The 16,882-nt window shown below is 54.5% G+C and overlaps 1 protein-coding gene across 1 annotated transcript in view; it reads right to left on the bottom strand.

The window, feature by feature from the left end:
* Positions 1–2,493, bottom strand: part of PEPD (peptidase D) — a 111,590-nt gene extending 109,097 nt beyond the window's left edge. Inside the window, exon 1 of the mRNA XM_045442523.1 lies at positions 2,387–2,493. Coding sequence (XP_045298479.1) covers positions 2,387–2,403 — 17 coding nt within the window. The 5' untranslated portion in view covers positions 2,404–2,493. The remainder of the gene's footprint in view (positions 1–2,386) is intronic.
* Between the last annotated feature and the right edge of the window lie 14,389 nt (positions 2,494–16,882).

Raw genomic sequence — 16,882 nt, 5'->3', positions numbered from 1 at the left:
TTTCTAGGAGGAGGAATCATCATCTAAGCTGGGCCTGCACGTATGTGAATAGTTCCATCGGAGGCCAAGGGCACTCCAGGGCCAGCAGGTGAGTGGGCACAGCCAAGAAGACAAAGGAAAAAGCCAGGTGAGGGAGGAGAGGCAGGCAGCTCTGGCTGCAGCCAAGTCTCATCTCTGACCACGGAAGGCTCAGGCATGGCTCAAAGAGGGGGCACCAAGTGCTATGGGATGAGGGGTCGAGCGGTGAGGGAGGGCTTCAGAGCAGACCCTCTGGGGGCTATGGGACCCTCCATCTCATACATGACGTCCCTGCCCAAGCTGGTAGGACAGAGCAGGGTCAGCCCTGAAACACTCCCCAGGGGAGTTTCTTATTGCACCTGGTCTTCTAGTTGAATCTGAGATGCTATTTTAGGGCTTCCAGTGCTCCCCAAATCACACGCAGCACACTCCAGTCCCTGAGACTCTCACAGCCTCCCCTGGCCCAGGCTCTGGAGGACCCTGCAGGCAACCAAATCCAACCCCCCGAGGAGCCCATGACCATGACTTGATGGCATAGTGCCTCATTACGTCTGACACCCTGATCTGTCCTGTGTGTGCAGATGGGCAGAATTTTGCTGGAAACACACTCAGAACCTACCCCTCCTTAAAGAAGTTGCTAGGGTTTGACCTCAGATTCAAAGTGTCCGGCAGGATAGTCCCACACCACGGCCTGGGATGGCTCCTGCCAAGGAGGCCCTGTCAAGCTCCGGAAGCTCCCTGCACTTCCAGTGGTGCACCTCTGCAAGAACCCTGTCACTTTGTGTCACCTCCCTCACCATCCAGCCCAACCCCCCCCCCCCCCCCCCCCCCCCACCAAGGCCCAGAGGATCAGCTTTGCTGTAAGAGCCCTCCTTCCAGGATTCGGCCAGCTCCAGGCTCACGCCCATCCAATCAAGGAGTCTGGCTTCTCTGTACCTCTGGCTTGCTCTGAACCCAAATGCAGCCCCTGGAACTCGCTGTGGCCACCTAACTAGCCCAGATATAAAAACAGACCCACATCTGGACACTGGCCTACACTTGCTCACTCTGCTCCTTCAGACAGGGTCATAGGCTGGGTTCAAGGATCTGACCCTGGGTTTTTTAACACTCATCTGGGATTGTGCATGCACAGTTCTCTGCCTGAGGGGCACCCAGAGACTGGTACACACGTCATCCATTAAAGGTCGGCCCAGTACTGTCCCCAGAATACAGCAAGTGCCCAATAAATGTTTGATCTGTATGTCTCTCAACCGTGGGGGCTACTTGAGGGGGCCATTTTCTGTTGCCATTCTCCCCGCCTTCCAAAAAGAGAAATGCAGTCAGTCCCCACTCTGATCTCAGTTCCTAGCAGGGCATTTGGGGCAGTGCCCCCTAGCTATGACTTCCTCTCCTAGCCCCCAGCACCACCGGGCCCATTTGCCCTACCCATTACTGGGCCTCCCCTTGAACTCACACACAGTCCAGGGTAGCAATCGTCTAAAGAGCACATATGATTAGATTAAACACTTGGAAAGCTCCAGCCCCTCGGGACAAAGTCTGGAGAAGCCAACTGGGACACCACGCCCTCCAGCACAAGGATGCACCCCACTCTCCCCTGTCCCCAGCAGTCTTAACTCTCAACCTTTGTCACTCGCCCTTTGTTCAGCTGTTCCCTCCTCTGGTACACTCCTCCCAACGCTGCAATGAACCCATCTGTCCACGCTTCCTCCCAGCAGGACCACTCACCCATTTTTTCCTGCAGCAGAATTTAGGAAGCACCTACTGCGTGCAAGGCACTTACTAGTGAGATCCAGGAGTGAACCAGCGAGAGGCCCTGACCTTACTTTCAAATGAGAAGACGAGAAACAAGTAAAATAAATGTACTATATAGTTTATCAGGAGCTGATAAGGGCTGCAGAAGTAAGATAAGTGCTAAGGGAAAGCGTCTCCGAGGTGACGTTTGGGCCCCGAAGGAAGCGGGAAAGTGGCCCTCTCGGGAGGGAATTCCAAGCCCTTTTCAAACACCGCCTCCTCCCGGGAGCACTGCGTCCCGGACGCCGGGGCAACGCCGCCTTCCCATCTGAGGGTCGTGGCAGTGAACGCGCCTGCAGACGCGAGCCCCTGCCTCGGCCACACAGCCGGGCCGCCACGCGCGCGGGTGTGTCTGAGCGCCAGGGTGATCCCGAGGACCACCCTGCAGCGGGCAGGGGAGCTCAGCTGCCCCTGACTCGGAGCGCGCAGCCAGCCCCCCGCGCGACGAAGCACGCTGTCCACGGCCACACAACTCAACCAGCGGGGCCGCCGCCCGGCGGCGGGGGCTATTGACCGGGAGACCCAGGCCCCCTCTCCGCGCCGCCTGCCAACGGCCAGGGACAGGAGCAGCACTCACCCGGTGGCCGCCGCCATGTTCGCTCGGCACCAGCGTCACGTGAAGTGAGGCATCAGCTGAGCCCGGCCAGGTCCCACCGCCGGAGGCAGGACCGGGGCGGGGCCGGGGCGGGGGCGGGGCGGGGCCGGTTGTCCACGCCCCGCCCCCTCCAGCGTCTAGCTCCTGGAGACCCAGAGGAACTGAGCCTGCCAGAGAGGAGGATCCTTCTACTCACCGGCAACCCGCTGTACTCGAGGGGCAGGGCCGGAGTAGGGGGCAGGGGTCTTCCCAGGGTAGGAGGGAATGTCCCCAGGCAACGGATACATTGATTCAACCCCCCACCGGGCGTCTCAGCGCCCACCCCGGGGAGGACACCCTGGGAGAGAGAGAGACCTTGACCCAATCTAGGGACAGGGAAGAGGTGATAACTGTAGCTTAAGAAGGGAAATGACCTGAGCAGAGGCCAGGACTACCGGAGTAACCAAAAAGTTCAGTGTCCAGGAGAGGGGATGTGGGAGTGAGAGGTAAGACCTCAGAGGTAAGCAAGGGTCAGATCCTGTAGGGCCTTGGAGATGGGGCTGGGAAGTTAGGTCTGGTAGGACCTTTTCAAGCTCCCTCAACTGCAGGATGGAGAAGGGCCCAGAGGCAGGGAAGCCAGTGAGGAGGGCTGGGGAGAAGTGGACACAAGGAGGGCACAGTTCAGGAGGGAGAATCTACCAGAAGGTATCTCCCTTTGCTCTGCTGGGCACTGCTGTTGGGTGCAGGGTCCCCCAAAGAGTTGGAGGAAGGGGTGCCAAGGAGGGAGATGGGAAGCAGATGTTCTAAGGGAGCAACCTAAGCTGCAGGTGTTCTGGAATAACAGTAATGATAACAACTACTGCCAACAGGTACAGAGCACTTACTGTTACCCAATGCTTTGCAGAGTTAGCTCACTGAGTCCTCACAAGAGCTCTGCGCAGCAGTCTCTGTTCTTAATGCGTTTTAACAGATGAGGAAACTGAGGCCTGGAGAGGCAAGCAACTCACTTGAACTCACGCAGGAGGCGAGTTTATGCAGCCACACCACTGACTAGTTACCCATGCTGTCTCTGTCAAGGAAAGGGGCCCAGGGCTGGGGTGGGGTGCCCCTGGGATCCTGGGCCACGTGAGGGTGTGCATATGTGTGAGGTCAGGAAGTAGAGCCCAGCACAGGCCCACAGGGATCCTGACCCGAGCCCCCAACTGTCTCAAAGCTGGAAGTAGCTTCTGGTTGAAAGGCTTGGGTTTGGGGTACCTCTTGTTTCTTTGACAAGGATGTGGGTCACTGTGGCCAGGCTGGGGGGCCCCAGAGGCTATGAGATGGAGAGGGAGAGAGAGCTACTATGTGTTTCCACAAAGCTGGGAAGAGAAGAGGGGGAAGAACCAAGCCAGACCATAAGCAGAGTGGGTGACACAGCATGGCCACTTTGGATCCCATCACCACCCCCGGTTGCCTCATCTGTCAGGTGAGATCTAATGGTACCACCTTGCAGGGCTGTTGTAGGGTTTCATAAGCAAACCTCCAGGCATTGTTAGCCTGTGGCACAGCCGAAGAGGTCAAAGCCGTGAGGAGGAAGGCGTCACCTCCAAACAGCTCTTCACACCTCCCTGACCCAGTTAAGAAAGAGGAGAATTGAAGGAAGAGGGGCCCCCATCCTCCCTCCCCCTTCCTAGTACATATATAACAGTTCTCAGGGGTCTCTGTCCCCCAGGTAGGACTCCCCCAGAGAGGGTCTATCAGCCCCCTTGTGAGTTTCCAGGGAGAAGAGCAGAGGTACCAGGCTCTATAGCTTACCACCTGGCCCTGGGCCCCCGAAATCTTAAACCCCTCCTTCAGCAGTTCCTCCACCTTCAGCCAAGGAAACTCAGTTCCCTAAAAAGAGACACTCATTAAAATTAACAAAGGGTGAGCAGAATGAGCTTTTCATGTTCCTTTGTAGAAGGAACACCTGCCCCTGAGCTAATTACAACCCCTCCACCATTTCTTTTGACGTAAACTATGTCAAAATTAAGCCAACTGTCAGCTCAGAGTGTTTATTAATATGAAAAAGAAGCAATTATCCTAAACATCCACACAATAATAGAGGGAGGGCACCTATCAACTCAGTGAAGCTCCCTGGTGTGTGGGCAGTAATAGGAGGGACCTGCCAGTGACTCCTGTACACCCAGGCCCGTCTGGACCGAGGCCTCCCCTGCCAGTGTCACAGGAGCCTGGCCTAGGGGACTACCCGTCACCACTCACCCCTCCCTCCCCATCAGAGGCTCTGGGAGGGCTATTCCCCACCCCACCTGCACCCCCCCACCATCTGAGCTCCGGCAGGGCTGGTCCCCACCCCCACCCTTCCCCATCAGGAGCCGGGGCTCCAGGAGATGCAGCCCTCGGAGTGGGAGAAGATTGCATAGTTACTCATGCAGGGCAGATCCGGACGCTGTTGGGAGCCAGGAGGCAATTGGAGAAAGATTGATTTTAGGGAGTTGGAGCAGGAGTGTGTAAATCAGCAAGGGAGAACACTAGGCAGCACACTCAGGCCTTAAGCGATGTCATGTCCGAGGTCACAGGCCCTTGGCTGAAACAGTCTCCCATAGTTGTGACCTATGGTGTGTGTGTGGGGGGGGGGGGGGGGGGGTGGTGTTTGTGCTCGGCCATCTCAGCAGCCAGAGCATCATAACTCTCCAGAAGTGCCCTGCCCCAGCCAGACACTCACCAGAAACCTGGTCCCAGGAAGGCTCCTCCTGGGAGCTTCTGTGGCTCCTTTTGTCCCTAAGACACTGTGTCCTTCCAGGTTTCCCTGCTCCACCCACCCCTCTCAACCTAGCCACATGTTCTTGCAGCCCCATAGACAGTGATGACGGTTGGCTGCCAGGCGATGGCAGCCCCAGCAGCGTTGGCCAGCCAGATGGACATGTGAGCCACCCTTGGGGCCTTGAAGGGGTGTCCCCTGGCAGAGCTGGGACTTGGGCCCCGTCCATCTTCGGCTGCATACTGAGGACACTGGTCTTCTGGAAGGCTCTGTGGGACCATGCTGGAGGTGGCCTGGATGCTGGCTCTGACCCTGGCTACCAAGCTGTCCCCCTTGGTGCCACTCTGTGACTGGTCACACTATGAGGGGTCAAGGCCCAGACCCTGCCCTGGATGTCCCAGGACAGAGGAAGAAGAGGAGCCCACCATTGGGAAAGCTGCTGTTTCCTCCTGCAATCAGAGGGGGGGTTCCTGATTCTGGGCAGGAAAGCAGGGGGGCCAAGCTCATGTGTAGGGCTCGAGCTCAGGAGGGTCACAGGATGGACCCAGAAAGAAGCCAGCAAGAGACCCTGTGCCAACCACATGGGAACACCAGCCTCAGGGTGTGGCATGTGACATGGGGTGTCATTTGGGGTATCCTTGATCGCTTCGCTTCTGCCGAGAACGGAAGACGGGGCTCAGAAAACCAGCACCAAATAGACTGAACAGAAGGAGTAGAGGGGGCGGGAATGGCACGTTGCTACCCGACCTCTCCGCCAGGGAGGAAAGATGGAAATGAAATGCCGGGAGGCTGCCTCTCCATCACCGCGCTGGCAGGTCCCAGCCTTCAGCCTCTGCAAAGTCAGCAGGGGTAGCAGCCGCAGGCCTCCCACCCACCCCACCCCCCGAGGCCCGCGTGGCCAGCTCCTTCCTCCAGGCCCACGCCAGGGCTATCACCCCCATCCGCCAGCCCCCCACAGGAGCCCCCACATCACGGCACACTCCGCCTGCCCTTCCTCCCCACCTGCCTGCCTGCGTATCCGTCTTCCTGCAGAAAAGAGGCGGCAGCGACTGAGGGGCCCTCCCTAGGAAGCCCGTCACCACGTCAGATGAAGTGGTCCCTGCTGAGTGCTTTGCCAGGGTCTACGAGGCAATTCAAGATGAGAAATGGAATGGTGGCTTCGGAAAGGCAAATCATTCCAACAGCACCTTAAAAACATCGACGGAAACAAGCTCTTTGTGTGTGTGTGAAAATGGGGAATATATTGTTTTTCACTGTTTGGAAGACTGTTTTCTCATCTTGAAATCTGTTTTCTTCCAGAGAGACTTATAAATACATCCAATTATCGACATTCAATATAGGAAATAAAGTTCTGGAATGGTTTTCTTCCGTACATGCGGAGTGGGCCGGCCAGGTTGCGCAGGTGATAATGACTTTTATTTCTTGTGAGTTGCATCCGCGCAGAGTGGCTGGTCTCTGCACCTTTTATTGCTTTCACCTTTATTACATTTCCCGTGTTGTGCTGGGCTCTTCATTGGTGTAACCTTATTACCGCTTTCAAAATCTTGATAAAAATGAATGAGAGTCCTAATTTCAAAAGTAGGAGTGTGGGGTCCCAGAGCAAGGGGATTTGCTTAGGTGGCCTGTGTCCTGCAGAGAAATCTCCCTGGCGGGGGACGGCTCTCCAGCTGTCCAGCTCCAAGTACTGAACTTGTTCTGCTGACATTCACAATGGCCCTCTCCCATATTCCGGTCGGTGTGGCATTTTAAGGAGGGCACGTTTGGCCCTTCATGAAATCACCCCCAGACTGTGTCCCCAGCGGCCATTAACCTATCCATGCCACTGTTAAGGCTGGGGTCGCCTGTGGCTCTGCCTTTTCCTGACCTCATGCCTATCACCCCTTCCTCTTCAGTGCCTTGTCCCTCCCATGCCTCTTCCTTCCTGAGGGCCTTTGTCACCACACCCCCATGTGACTGCCAAGGCTCCCCGGCTGCCTGCCTGCCTTCAGTCTCTCCCCATTCAGAGCCCCCATGCTCATCAGGATTCTTGGTAGCAAACAGCCCCTGAGTCTGTCTATCTCAAGCAGAAGAGGGATGGAAGGATGTCAGGCAGCACATTTGAAGGAGAGGAAGGCTCAGAAAACAGGCAGGAGCTGGGCGGTTGGTAGCCAGACCAGGCCACACCACATGCTGCTGCCCAGGACCCTTGCCATTACCTCTGCCCTTGGACATAAACTTGGACTGACACAGTATCCTGGCTTCCGTGCCCCCCATGGCCAAAGCCCTTGACGGGCAGTTCAGCCCATTACCAAGTCCAAGCCTTGTGCCCACTCTGGTTATCTCATCCCTTTCGGCTTCAGGGCAGGAGGCAGAAGGGGAGTATTGGCTACCTAGCATCTCACCGAGGCCCATTCACCAAACAGGCGGGGGTTAGATCCTGCTATGTATACACAAAGCCTTATGACATACAGTGATGGCTCAGCTTGAGGACTAGCAACTCCTCCTCAATGAAACCTTGAGAAGTCCACAACTTGGACAGACTAGTCCTGAGTATTGTGAGCCAAAAGCCTAGAATGCAATTATTTCCATTTCAGCGCTGTGGGGAATAAGCTTAGAAACTCCCTGGGCTTACACCAATGGGTTAACAAGGCATAAAGAATTACAAAGCCATAGGGTGTTCTCACCCAAGCTTGAGTGAACAAGATAAGACCCCCAGAATGAAGTGGGGGGGGGCAAAGGCCCCAGAATATGCCACAAAGGTAATATGCCAAAGCAAGATTAGGCAATTCAGGGCGAAAACGCCCCCCAATTTAGTACTATAGCAGAAAGCTGCTTTCACAGGAAGGAAGGACCAAATTAGGTAAGCTGGTAAATAGGACTATAGACCGCTGCTGCTGTGGGCGATGCTGCCCAGAGCGGAGCTGATTAACAAAGGAGAAGGTGCCTTGATGACCCTGAGGTTATTTGCCCTATCTGTCTTATCCCCTAGGCTAGCTAAGATAAACAGACGCGGCGCCTCCTGTCTGCCATTAACAACCATCTGCCCATCTGCCCGGCGCCAGGATTTTGTTTTATATTGACCCAAACCCCAACACCGTATATCTTCAAACCCCCTTTTCCCTCATGCCCATGAGTTAATGTTCACCGATTGTCTCTTTGTGCACACCCATTACGTTTGTAAGCCTTCTGATCTTAATAAATACGGAGCAAGGACCCTTGTTTGGGGCGCTTGTCTTTTCCGGGACATTAGTCATCTCTCACTTTAATCCTGCATCCCGCTCTTTAGCTTGACAAGAGAGAACTTTAGACTCAGAGTCTGTGACACAGCACAAGTGTGAATTTCTTGTTCCATGGTTTTTATTTTCAGATTACATGGGAAGGTGTACAATCTTCACTTCTTCGGCTCTAAAGATCTTTCCTGGAAGCCCTGCCTCTGTCTCACTGACAAACAAAGATCCCCACATGCATAGTGGCCCATTAGAAATCACTTCGTGTGGAAAGAAGCGCGTGGCCTTCAGAGTCAGAAGGTTGGTCCTCTGACTTCCTTCTCTGGTCCTCACTCTTTCCATTTGGAATTGGACCCAAGATGCCTTTGCCTCCATATGGGGCAATTCCAGGGGTCAAATGAGGACTTGGGAGACAGTTTATACAAATGTGGCAGTAGTCGCTTGCGTTATTATGATACTTCTTATTAGAGAACATTTACACACGGTGGTTAGGAATGTACAATACCAGGTCCAGTTCCTGGCTTTGCCGTTTACTCACTGTGTGGCATTAGGAAAGTTACTCGACCTCTCTGAGCCTCAGCTTCCTTGTTGGTCAAGTGGGGGTGATGGGTCTCAGCCTGGAGGATTATTGAGGAGATGAGAAAGGGTGGTCCTATGAACCACAGCACAGCCCCTGGCTCATGATGGCCACTATCCTTATTTCAATGATCAGGCAAGAAGTAGGAACATCAGGAAAGGACTAGGACCCTTATCCCATGCCCCGTGAGGTCACTCTCGGCCCCGTCCACCTACAGAACACTTTTACACAAATAAGTGAATCCATAACCCCAAGGCCAGATGGCCAGGGCTCACTCCCTTCGGGAGGACTGGCTGGCTGAGTGCTGGGGCTGCCTGGCCACCTTGAACCAGCCCTGGGCTCCCTGTGTGTGGGCTGGCAGTCCAGCCAAACCCAGCGATATGGAAGAGCATCTTGCAGGGAAACTGAGTGAATGGGGAAAACTGCAGGGAGGGTGTTCCTGGCTGCACCCCGGACCTCTGACCCAGCCTGGAGCTTCAGTCTGCAGGGCTCCGCTAGGAGGCACGGATTTGCATGTGTAGGGAAGAGGGTCTGATGGGAGGTTTGTGAGAGGGGCTAAGGACGTATAATAGATTGCAAAATTGGCCTCAAATTCTTGCTGCGTCCACCCCCGTGCTTAGTGATGCTGTGGCCCCTCCCACCTGGAAGTGGGGTCTATTTCACCAGCCCTTGAATCCGGGGTGGCCACTTGACTTATCTTGGATAATAGGACGTTAGCAAAAGCAGAGGCCTTCGAAGGTGCTCGCCTACTGGGGCTCACCCTCTTGCAGCTCGGATGCCCTGCCACCTTGTAAAGACGCGCTAGCTACTCTGAAGGAGCATAAGATGCCTGTTGGACAGCCTGCATACAGCAGACATACAGGCTACGTTGGCCTAGATTATCAGCCTCCAGCCAACCCGATGGCTGAGTGCCATCGCACGAATGAGTGCACGAATGAGTCCAGCAGAGACCAGTTGAGCTGACCCCTGGAATCCTGAGCTATACAAATGACTGTTTTGAACCGTTATGTGGAGTGACCTGTTGTACCAGTTTATCAGAACAGACACAGGGCAGAGGGAGGAGATCCTGGGGCTCTCCCTACAGCCGGGGCCGCGGACAGATGCTGTTTTCAGGGGCTGTTTTCACAAGGAGCTCTGGGGGATGCAGGTCCAAGCAACACTGCGGTGGGGCCCTGAGGAGAAAGTGTGACGTTCACCTCACCCCTGCCTGGAGCACAGCCTAGCTTCGGCTTGGAGAAGGTTGCGGGGACGCTGATTCTGCCCCAGCACTCTGTGGTTGCACTACCGTGGGGGCCCCAAAAGGCACCATTTCCCAAAGCTGCTTTTCTGCAGGCGGCTGGGCAGTGGTAGTGTAGAGAAGTGGGCAGCAGGCTTGAAGCACAGGAAGTGGGAGAACGCTGTGAGCTTCTGTAAGAATCCTTCTGGGGACCCCTGGGGACACCTGGAACAGATTTTCAAGGAGACTGGCAGGTCCATGGAATAGAGATGGGGCTGGAGCCAATTAAATCGAAATGATTCTGTCGATGGAACAATGTGTGCACCAAAAACCAATCAGTGAGCCTGGCCTGGGGGCTTGGCCTGCGCTGTCACATCCCAGAGCAAGGCTGGCATGGGGCACCCACAACATGGGATTGTACCGGGTGGCCTGGATGCGTGCCTGAGAAGTGACAGTCAGCAGGGAGTTCACCCCTAGGTTAGCCTTGCTCAGACAGACTCAAACCTCATGGGTGCCAAGCATATGAAAACAAAGGTCCTGCCGCAGAGACACCTGCCCAAGTCTAAGGCTGAGACTGTCCAAGCTGAGCGCCCTCCTTCACCTCTGAGCGCTGGCCGTTATATTCTGAGCCTCTTTGACAGAGATTAATAGACACTCCAGAAGGTGCCACTACTGTGCTCAGTCCAGACAGTAGCATGGTCTCTGCATCAGACGTCAAGTTCACCAGTGGTCTGATGAGCCAGCCGGGGTCTCGCTCCCCTCCCCATTTTTTTTTCTGATCATTCCATTCAAACAGGCTTTGGGAAAATCACAATTTTATTTCCAGATCTCAGAGATCAATATTTAGGGCTTGAGGGAGAATTTACTGGAAATCATCTCGCAGTGGAAACAGCAGAGGCAGGAGCTTCCGTCCATGCGGCTTCCCCGAACAGGCGTCTTGTCTCAGTTCCCAGACCATGAATTCACCTGTAGGACCAAGCTACCAGGGGGTCTCCCAGCCTCCTCCCTCCCGGGTGGGCTGCCAGAGCCTCAGCACCAGTGCCGGTTGGGGGACGGCAGCCGGGCCTTTCTTCACAGAACTCTGGGAGGTGAAGGGACTGAAAACTTGCATCAGGCACCACCTCTGTTTGAGGGACAAAGAGGCCCAAACCGAGCTTGAGAAGAGCTCCTGAAATCTTTGTGGCTGTTCCCCAAACTCTGGTCTGCAGAACCGGCTGCACCGAAAACCAGTTTTCACTTTGGATCTGGCACCAGGGGCAGACTTTGTCACTTCTGTCACTAGGGGACACTGGTTATGTGAAAATTATGGGCCTTTTCTTCTGGGTTCACATCCTCTGGGGACTTGGACAAGCTCCAAGCTCCTTCTGTGTGGTTTTGGGGGGTGGGGTTGCAGAGGCGGGTAATATTCAGGCCACCCTGGCTGGGCTGAGGGGGGCCCTGCCGGCTGCCCCTCCAGGGATGAGGCGTAGGCACTGGTCATCAATCCTGAGTTCATCGGCCTCCAGCACCCACACGCTTATCCCCTTCCTTCCCCACAGTGAGGGCCCTTCTTGCCCAAGTCTCACTCAAGTCCCGCTTCCCTGGGAGGCCCATTCCTGCCCTTCCCATGGCCTAGTCAAGAAAGTTCACTGGCCTGGCCAAGGCACCTGTGGCACCCACAGGGGGCCCCAGCCTGCTGGCCCGAGAGCCCGCTAGCCCATCACTCCCCTCCAAGACTGCCATGAGGTAAAGCTTGCTGAGACAAATGTTAAGAGGCTGTGGAGAAATAAATTGAAATGGCCACTTTGGAGAGCACTTTAGAAATATCTATTAAAACCAAAAAAATTAAAACGAAGCTTTCTGACCCATAATTGCAACTCTCATGATCTACCCTAAGGCTCCCCCTCCACATGAGCGGGAGATAGAAGCCAGAGCCCTCACTGCAGGATTATCTGTGATAGCGAAAAATTGAAAGCAATCTGAGTTCATAACTCTCTCCAGCTCGCGTGCTGTGAGAGCAGTTAGAGGGAATGTTCTAGATCTACAGGTATCCATGTGGAGAAATCTCAACAGCACTTTGTGGAGTGAAAAGCGAAGGCATAGAGCATACCTTGTTATGTCGTTAATGTTTACAAACCCATAAAACAATGGACTGTTCTATGAATTCTCTGTGGGCACACGTTTATGTTGTAAAAGCACTTACAAGGTCCGGAGGAAGATAAAAACCAAAGGTTGTCTTCAGGGAGTGGGGGAGGGTGCTGCGAGAGAAATCGAAAGGGAATGCAACTTTATTTAGTGGTCTAATTTCGTAAAAAGGAGAACATAATCATGCGTTCGTGTTGTCAAAAATAAATAAAACTACTTTAAAAAAGAAAATGCCTATCTCTGGGGCACCTGGGTGGCTCAGTCGGTTGGGCGTCCGACTTCAGCTCAGGTCATGATCTCACACTCTGTGGGTTCGAGCCCCGCGTCAGGCTCTGTGCTGACAGCTCAGACCCTGGAGCCTGCTTTGGGTTCTGTGTCTCCCTCTCTCTCTGCCCCTCCCCTGCTCATGCTCTCTCTCTGTCTCAAAAATAAATAAAAACATTTTTTAAAAAAATTTTTTAAAAGGAAGAAAATGTCTATCTCAAGGAAGCACCGCAACCTGTAGGGGTCCCTTGCAAACTGAGGAGCTTGTTTTAATCCAGAATCTGTTGGAGGCTCCCAGCTAGCACCGGCACCCCCCACTCTGGCCCATCCCCACCACTGTGCTTCCCTCCCCACACCCCGCTCCTGGCTCTGAAATCACGGTCAGACTCTACCAGGAAAAGGAGGCAGGTTGGTTTGTGTTTTGACGGAAAAGGCCTGGTTATCATTTACGAGGCTCATATGCAGAGCGTTCCAGGGCAGTGCCCAGAGAATAGTTGTGATGCTGGCCGGCTGGGTCTGAGAACCCAGGGGAGGCTCCCACAGGACCAGCCAAGAGCGTCCTTGGCTTGACGCAGGGTAGATATCAAACACGAGCCAGAGGAAGTGAAAACAGAATTTATTGAAGAGCGTAAGTGACAGGTGGAGAATAGCACACGGCGCATCTTGAGAGACTTGGAGAGGAGAGGAAAAAGAGTCTCATCGTTGTTTGGGGCTGGGGGTTTATATCAGAGGAAGGTCTAGGGTACGTGTTCCTCCAGGAATCCGGGGTAGGGTCTGGTCAAAGGCGAGCGTCAGGTGAACAAGCGACATTACTCCGTAAAGCACTGAAGGCAGGTGTATTGATGCGGGTGTCAGCCGAGGTTCCATGATGTCCTGGCACATGTTTGGGATCTGACTCTTCTTAGGTGTTACCAGGTGTTTGGGGCCTAGGATAAAACTCAGAGAATGATTAATTTTCTTGCTTTCCACCCTGAAGCGGGAACATAGCTTCTCTCGCTTATTCAGAGGCATGATATGGGACACGAGTAAATGGGACCTAACTGAAAAACAGCAGAGATGGGGCCTTTCTAAACTGGAATCCCTCGAAAGCTTCCCTACTTCAGTTGGGTAGTTGGGGCTGTTGGGTGGGGGGACTACTCTGGCTCATGAGAGCCCACACCCCATGTGCCACCCCTGTCCCCCACCATGACTCCCCACCCCACCCTCCTGCCAATCTCCACCTCCTCCCTCCTCATGCCATCTCCCAGTTTCCACCTCCGCCCCAGATTCCCTACCCTCAACACTTCACCGCCACTGACCCCTGAACTTTACCCCCACCTCCACTGCACCAATGGCTACCTGATCCTCAGTCCCCCAACCCCCGTTTCCCCTCTCCTCTCTCCCTATCCTGACCCTTGCCCCCCAACCCAGGGCCTGCAAACTGCTCCCAAAGAGAGAATCTTCCCGCCCTTGTTTTGCAGACCTTGAGTGAAACTGGTGGCCAGTCCTCTGGTGCAATGGCTGCCAGTGAAAGAGAAACAGTGTTTTAGGCATTTACTCATCAAGAAAGGGAGTCCTCCTCCCCCTCCCCAGGATTTGCAAGACAGAGCTCAGCCCCCTCCTCCCTTCTGATTTCCAGCTTTCTCTGTGGTTTCCATGGATTCCAAGATTGCTCCCAGCACCTGAGCCCAGAGGGAGGGGGAGGAGTGATGGAGCAGCCCAGACAGCCAGGGGAGGGCAGGGGAAGTTGCTCAGCGGCAGTCCCCCCTCAGGCCCACCTGCCTGACCCTCCTCCCAGAGAACCCAGAGGTTGGAGGGACACCTGGGCTCCCAGCGGGCCTGTCTCCTCCTCATTCTGGAAGGCCCAGGGCATTCCAGGAAACACACCCTACCTTGAATGACTTCAAAGCCAGCTCACTGAGGGGCTGTCACTCCCAATAAGAAAATGCCAACTGTGGCCACAGCAAGAGGGGACAGTGTCCACACTGGCTGGTAAGGATCACACTATTAGTGAGAAGAGCCGGAGGTTTTAGGGAAGTGGACAAGGACATCCCTGGGTCAGTCTCTGTTCCGCGGGACCCAGGGTAGCAGAGAGCTCACTTGGGTTCCATGTTCCTGGGGCTCTAGGGGCTAGCTGCAGAATCTGGACCACCGGAGAGAAGGTAAAAAAGGTTAATGATGGAGAATCACTGACCATCGTTCACCTGGGGGTATCCATCGTGCCCTGTTTAGTCCCTTCCAGAACATTCTTCACCCCACTCCCATCCTGCCAGAGCCCATGGGGCGCTGTGACTGTGGCTGCTCGGCACCCCAACATCCTTTCTCCCTTGAGCACAACTGTGCAGACCCCAAGCATGGCCGGGCCAGTGCCCCGCTCAGCCAGAAAGGCTTCAGCGGGCTTCTGGAGCGCTGCAGTCAGAGCCAGGGCAGGCAGCTGCGTGGGCTACAAAAGGAGCCAGTAGTCCCTGTGGGGCCTCTAGGCAGAGGCTGTCCTTCCTGGGTCCTCCCCCAGCCTGGCCCCAAGTTCTGAGAGCTGCCTCACACCCTTCCAGTGAGGTCCTTGTCACCTTTGTTTGCCCAAGTCCACCTTTGAGAGCCCTGCCTGACATGTGTGCCCGTGGGTGGGTGGTCTCCACTGGTAGGTAGATGCTTGGGAATCCATTGTGATATCAGGGACCTGCCACTATCAAGACCTCTTCGTGTTCTGCCTCAGCTTCCAGAAAAATCTCCCAGAGAGTCTTTAAAAGCTCGTGCCTGGCTTCACCCCAGACCAAGTGAATCAGAATTCCTAGAATGGAGACAGCACACTGGGATTTTTGAAAACTCCCTGGTTGATGCTATTGAAAGTCAGGACTGAGAGAGCTTTGGAACAGAGTCTTCCCCAGATTTGTTGATGGGGACGGTAGGGTAAGGGTCCTACCTGACCGACTTCACAGCCATATCCCCACTGGGTCCACATCCCTCAACTCTGCTCCAGCCTCTGGAAGGCTGCCCCCGGGCCCGGCCTCCTCCTCCTCCTCCTCCTTGTTCCTTTCCCTGAAATCCCAAATCCTTAAGGCACACTGCTCACCTCTGATCCGGCAACCCCACTCCCAGGATCGCGCCCAAGGGGAAGCCTGAGAGTGTGTCTATCAGCAGGCACTGGCCAGCCTGCTGGAGGCTGAGCTGCTCCGAACAGAGCCGCGGACTGGGGCGACCCAGGGGCCTGTCAACGATAGGTTGGATAAATAAAGTCGTGTTCTCATACAGAGGAATGCACGCCAGGAAGAGGAGGAATCTCAGAAGCACAGTGAGGAGTGACATCAGCCAGACACAGACGAGAACATGCTGGATAATTCCATGGCTGCCTTGCTCTCCGCAGTATCGAGTAACTGCCACAGAGACCGCAGGGCCTGCAAGCCTAAAATATTTATTACTTGACCCTTTACAGAAAAATTTGCCAACCCCTGACCCACATGGGAGGCAGAATGGAAAGAGACAGGGAGGGAAGCAAGACTTCTCAATGTGTACCCTCTTTTCTATCACTTTGGGTTTTGTTTTTTTTTTTTTTAAGTTTATTTATTCTGAGACAGACAGAGAGAGACAGAGAGACAGCACGACTGGGGGAGAGGCAGAGAGGGAGGGAGAGACAGAAGTCCAAGCAGGCTCTACACTGTCGGCACGGAGCCTGATGTGGGACTCGAACTCACAAACCATGAGATCGTGACCTGAGCCGAAGTCAAGAGTCTGATGCTTAACTGACTGAGCCACCCAGATGCCCCTCACTGGTTTTTTGAACTTGTCAATCAATGTATGGCCTGTTTACTTAAAACAAAAAATACGGTAAAAACAAGATCAATGAAAAAACATTTTTAAAGAGCACTAGAAAATTCATCTAAACTGTGGGAAATACGAATAATGGCCACCCACGGCTCACAGGGCCTGGAGGGGGCATGGGAGAAACTTTGGCCCTGGTGGTGATACTGGGTTTAACTCCTCCAGGCGGCCGCATGGGCGCATTCAGTTTGTGAAAACGCATGGGCTGTATAGGTAGGATGTATGCACTTTGCCCGGGGTACACTTGTATACACTTTTGCTAAACATAAACAAAGCGTTGCAGTCATTGATGGGGATGCCCTCTGGGAAGATGGGGGAAGTATCTGCAGTCCCTCTTACTAAGGCAGGAAAGAAAAGGAACCTAAACTTTCAGGTGCATTTTAAAGTCAGCGGAATATTTGCATCCTGCTGGGGATCTGTCCCTCTGAGCCCCCAAAGCCACCTTGTACCCTACCACCTAGGTGCTGGGAGGTACGGACTGGAGGAGAGCCAGAGCAACCCAACCCCCGATCCTTGTCCCCCTGCAAGGCACCCCCGGGTGCCTTTCAACCTTGTCTTACGTAGCCTCTTGACACCA

This window comes from Leopardus geoffroyi, chromosome E2 (genome assembly GCF_018350155.1).
Source record: "Leopardus geoffroyi isolate Oge1 chromosome E2, O.geoffroyi_Oge1_pat1.0, whole genome shotgun sequence".
Taxonomy (NCBI): domain Eukaryota; kingdom Metazoa; phylum Chordata; class Mammalia; order Carnivora; family Felidae; genus Leopardus; species Leopardus geoffroyi.
Note: the sequence above shows the minus strand (reverse complement) of the source record. Positions and strands in the feature narration are given on the sequence as shown.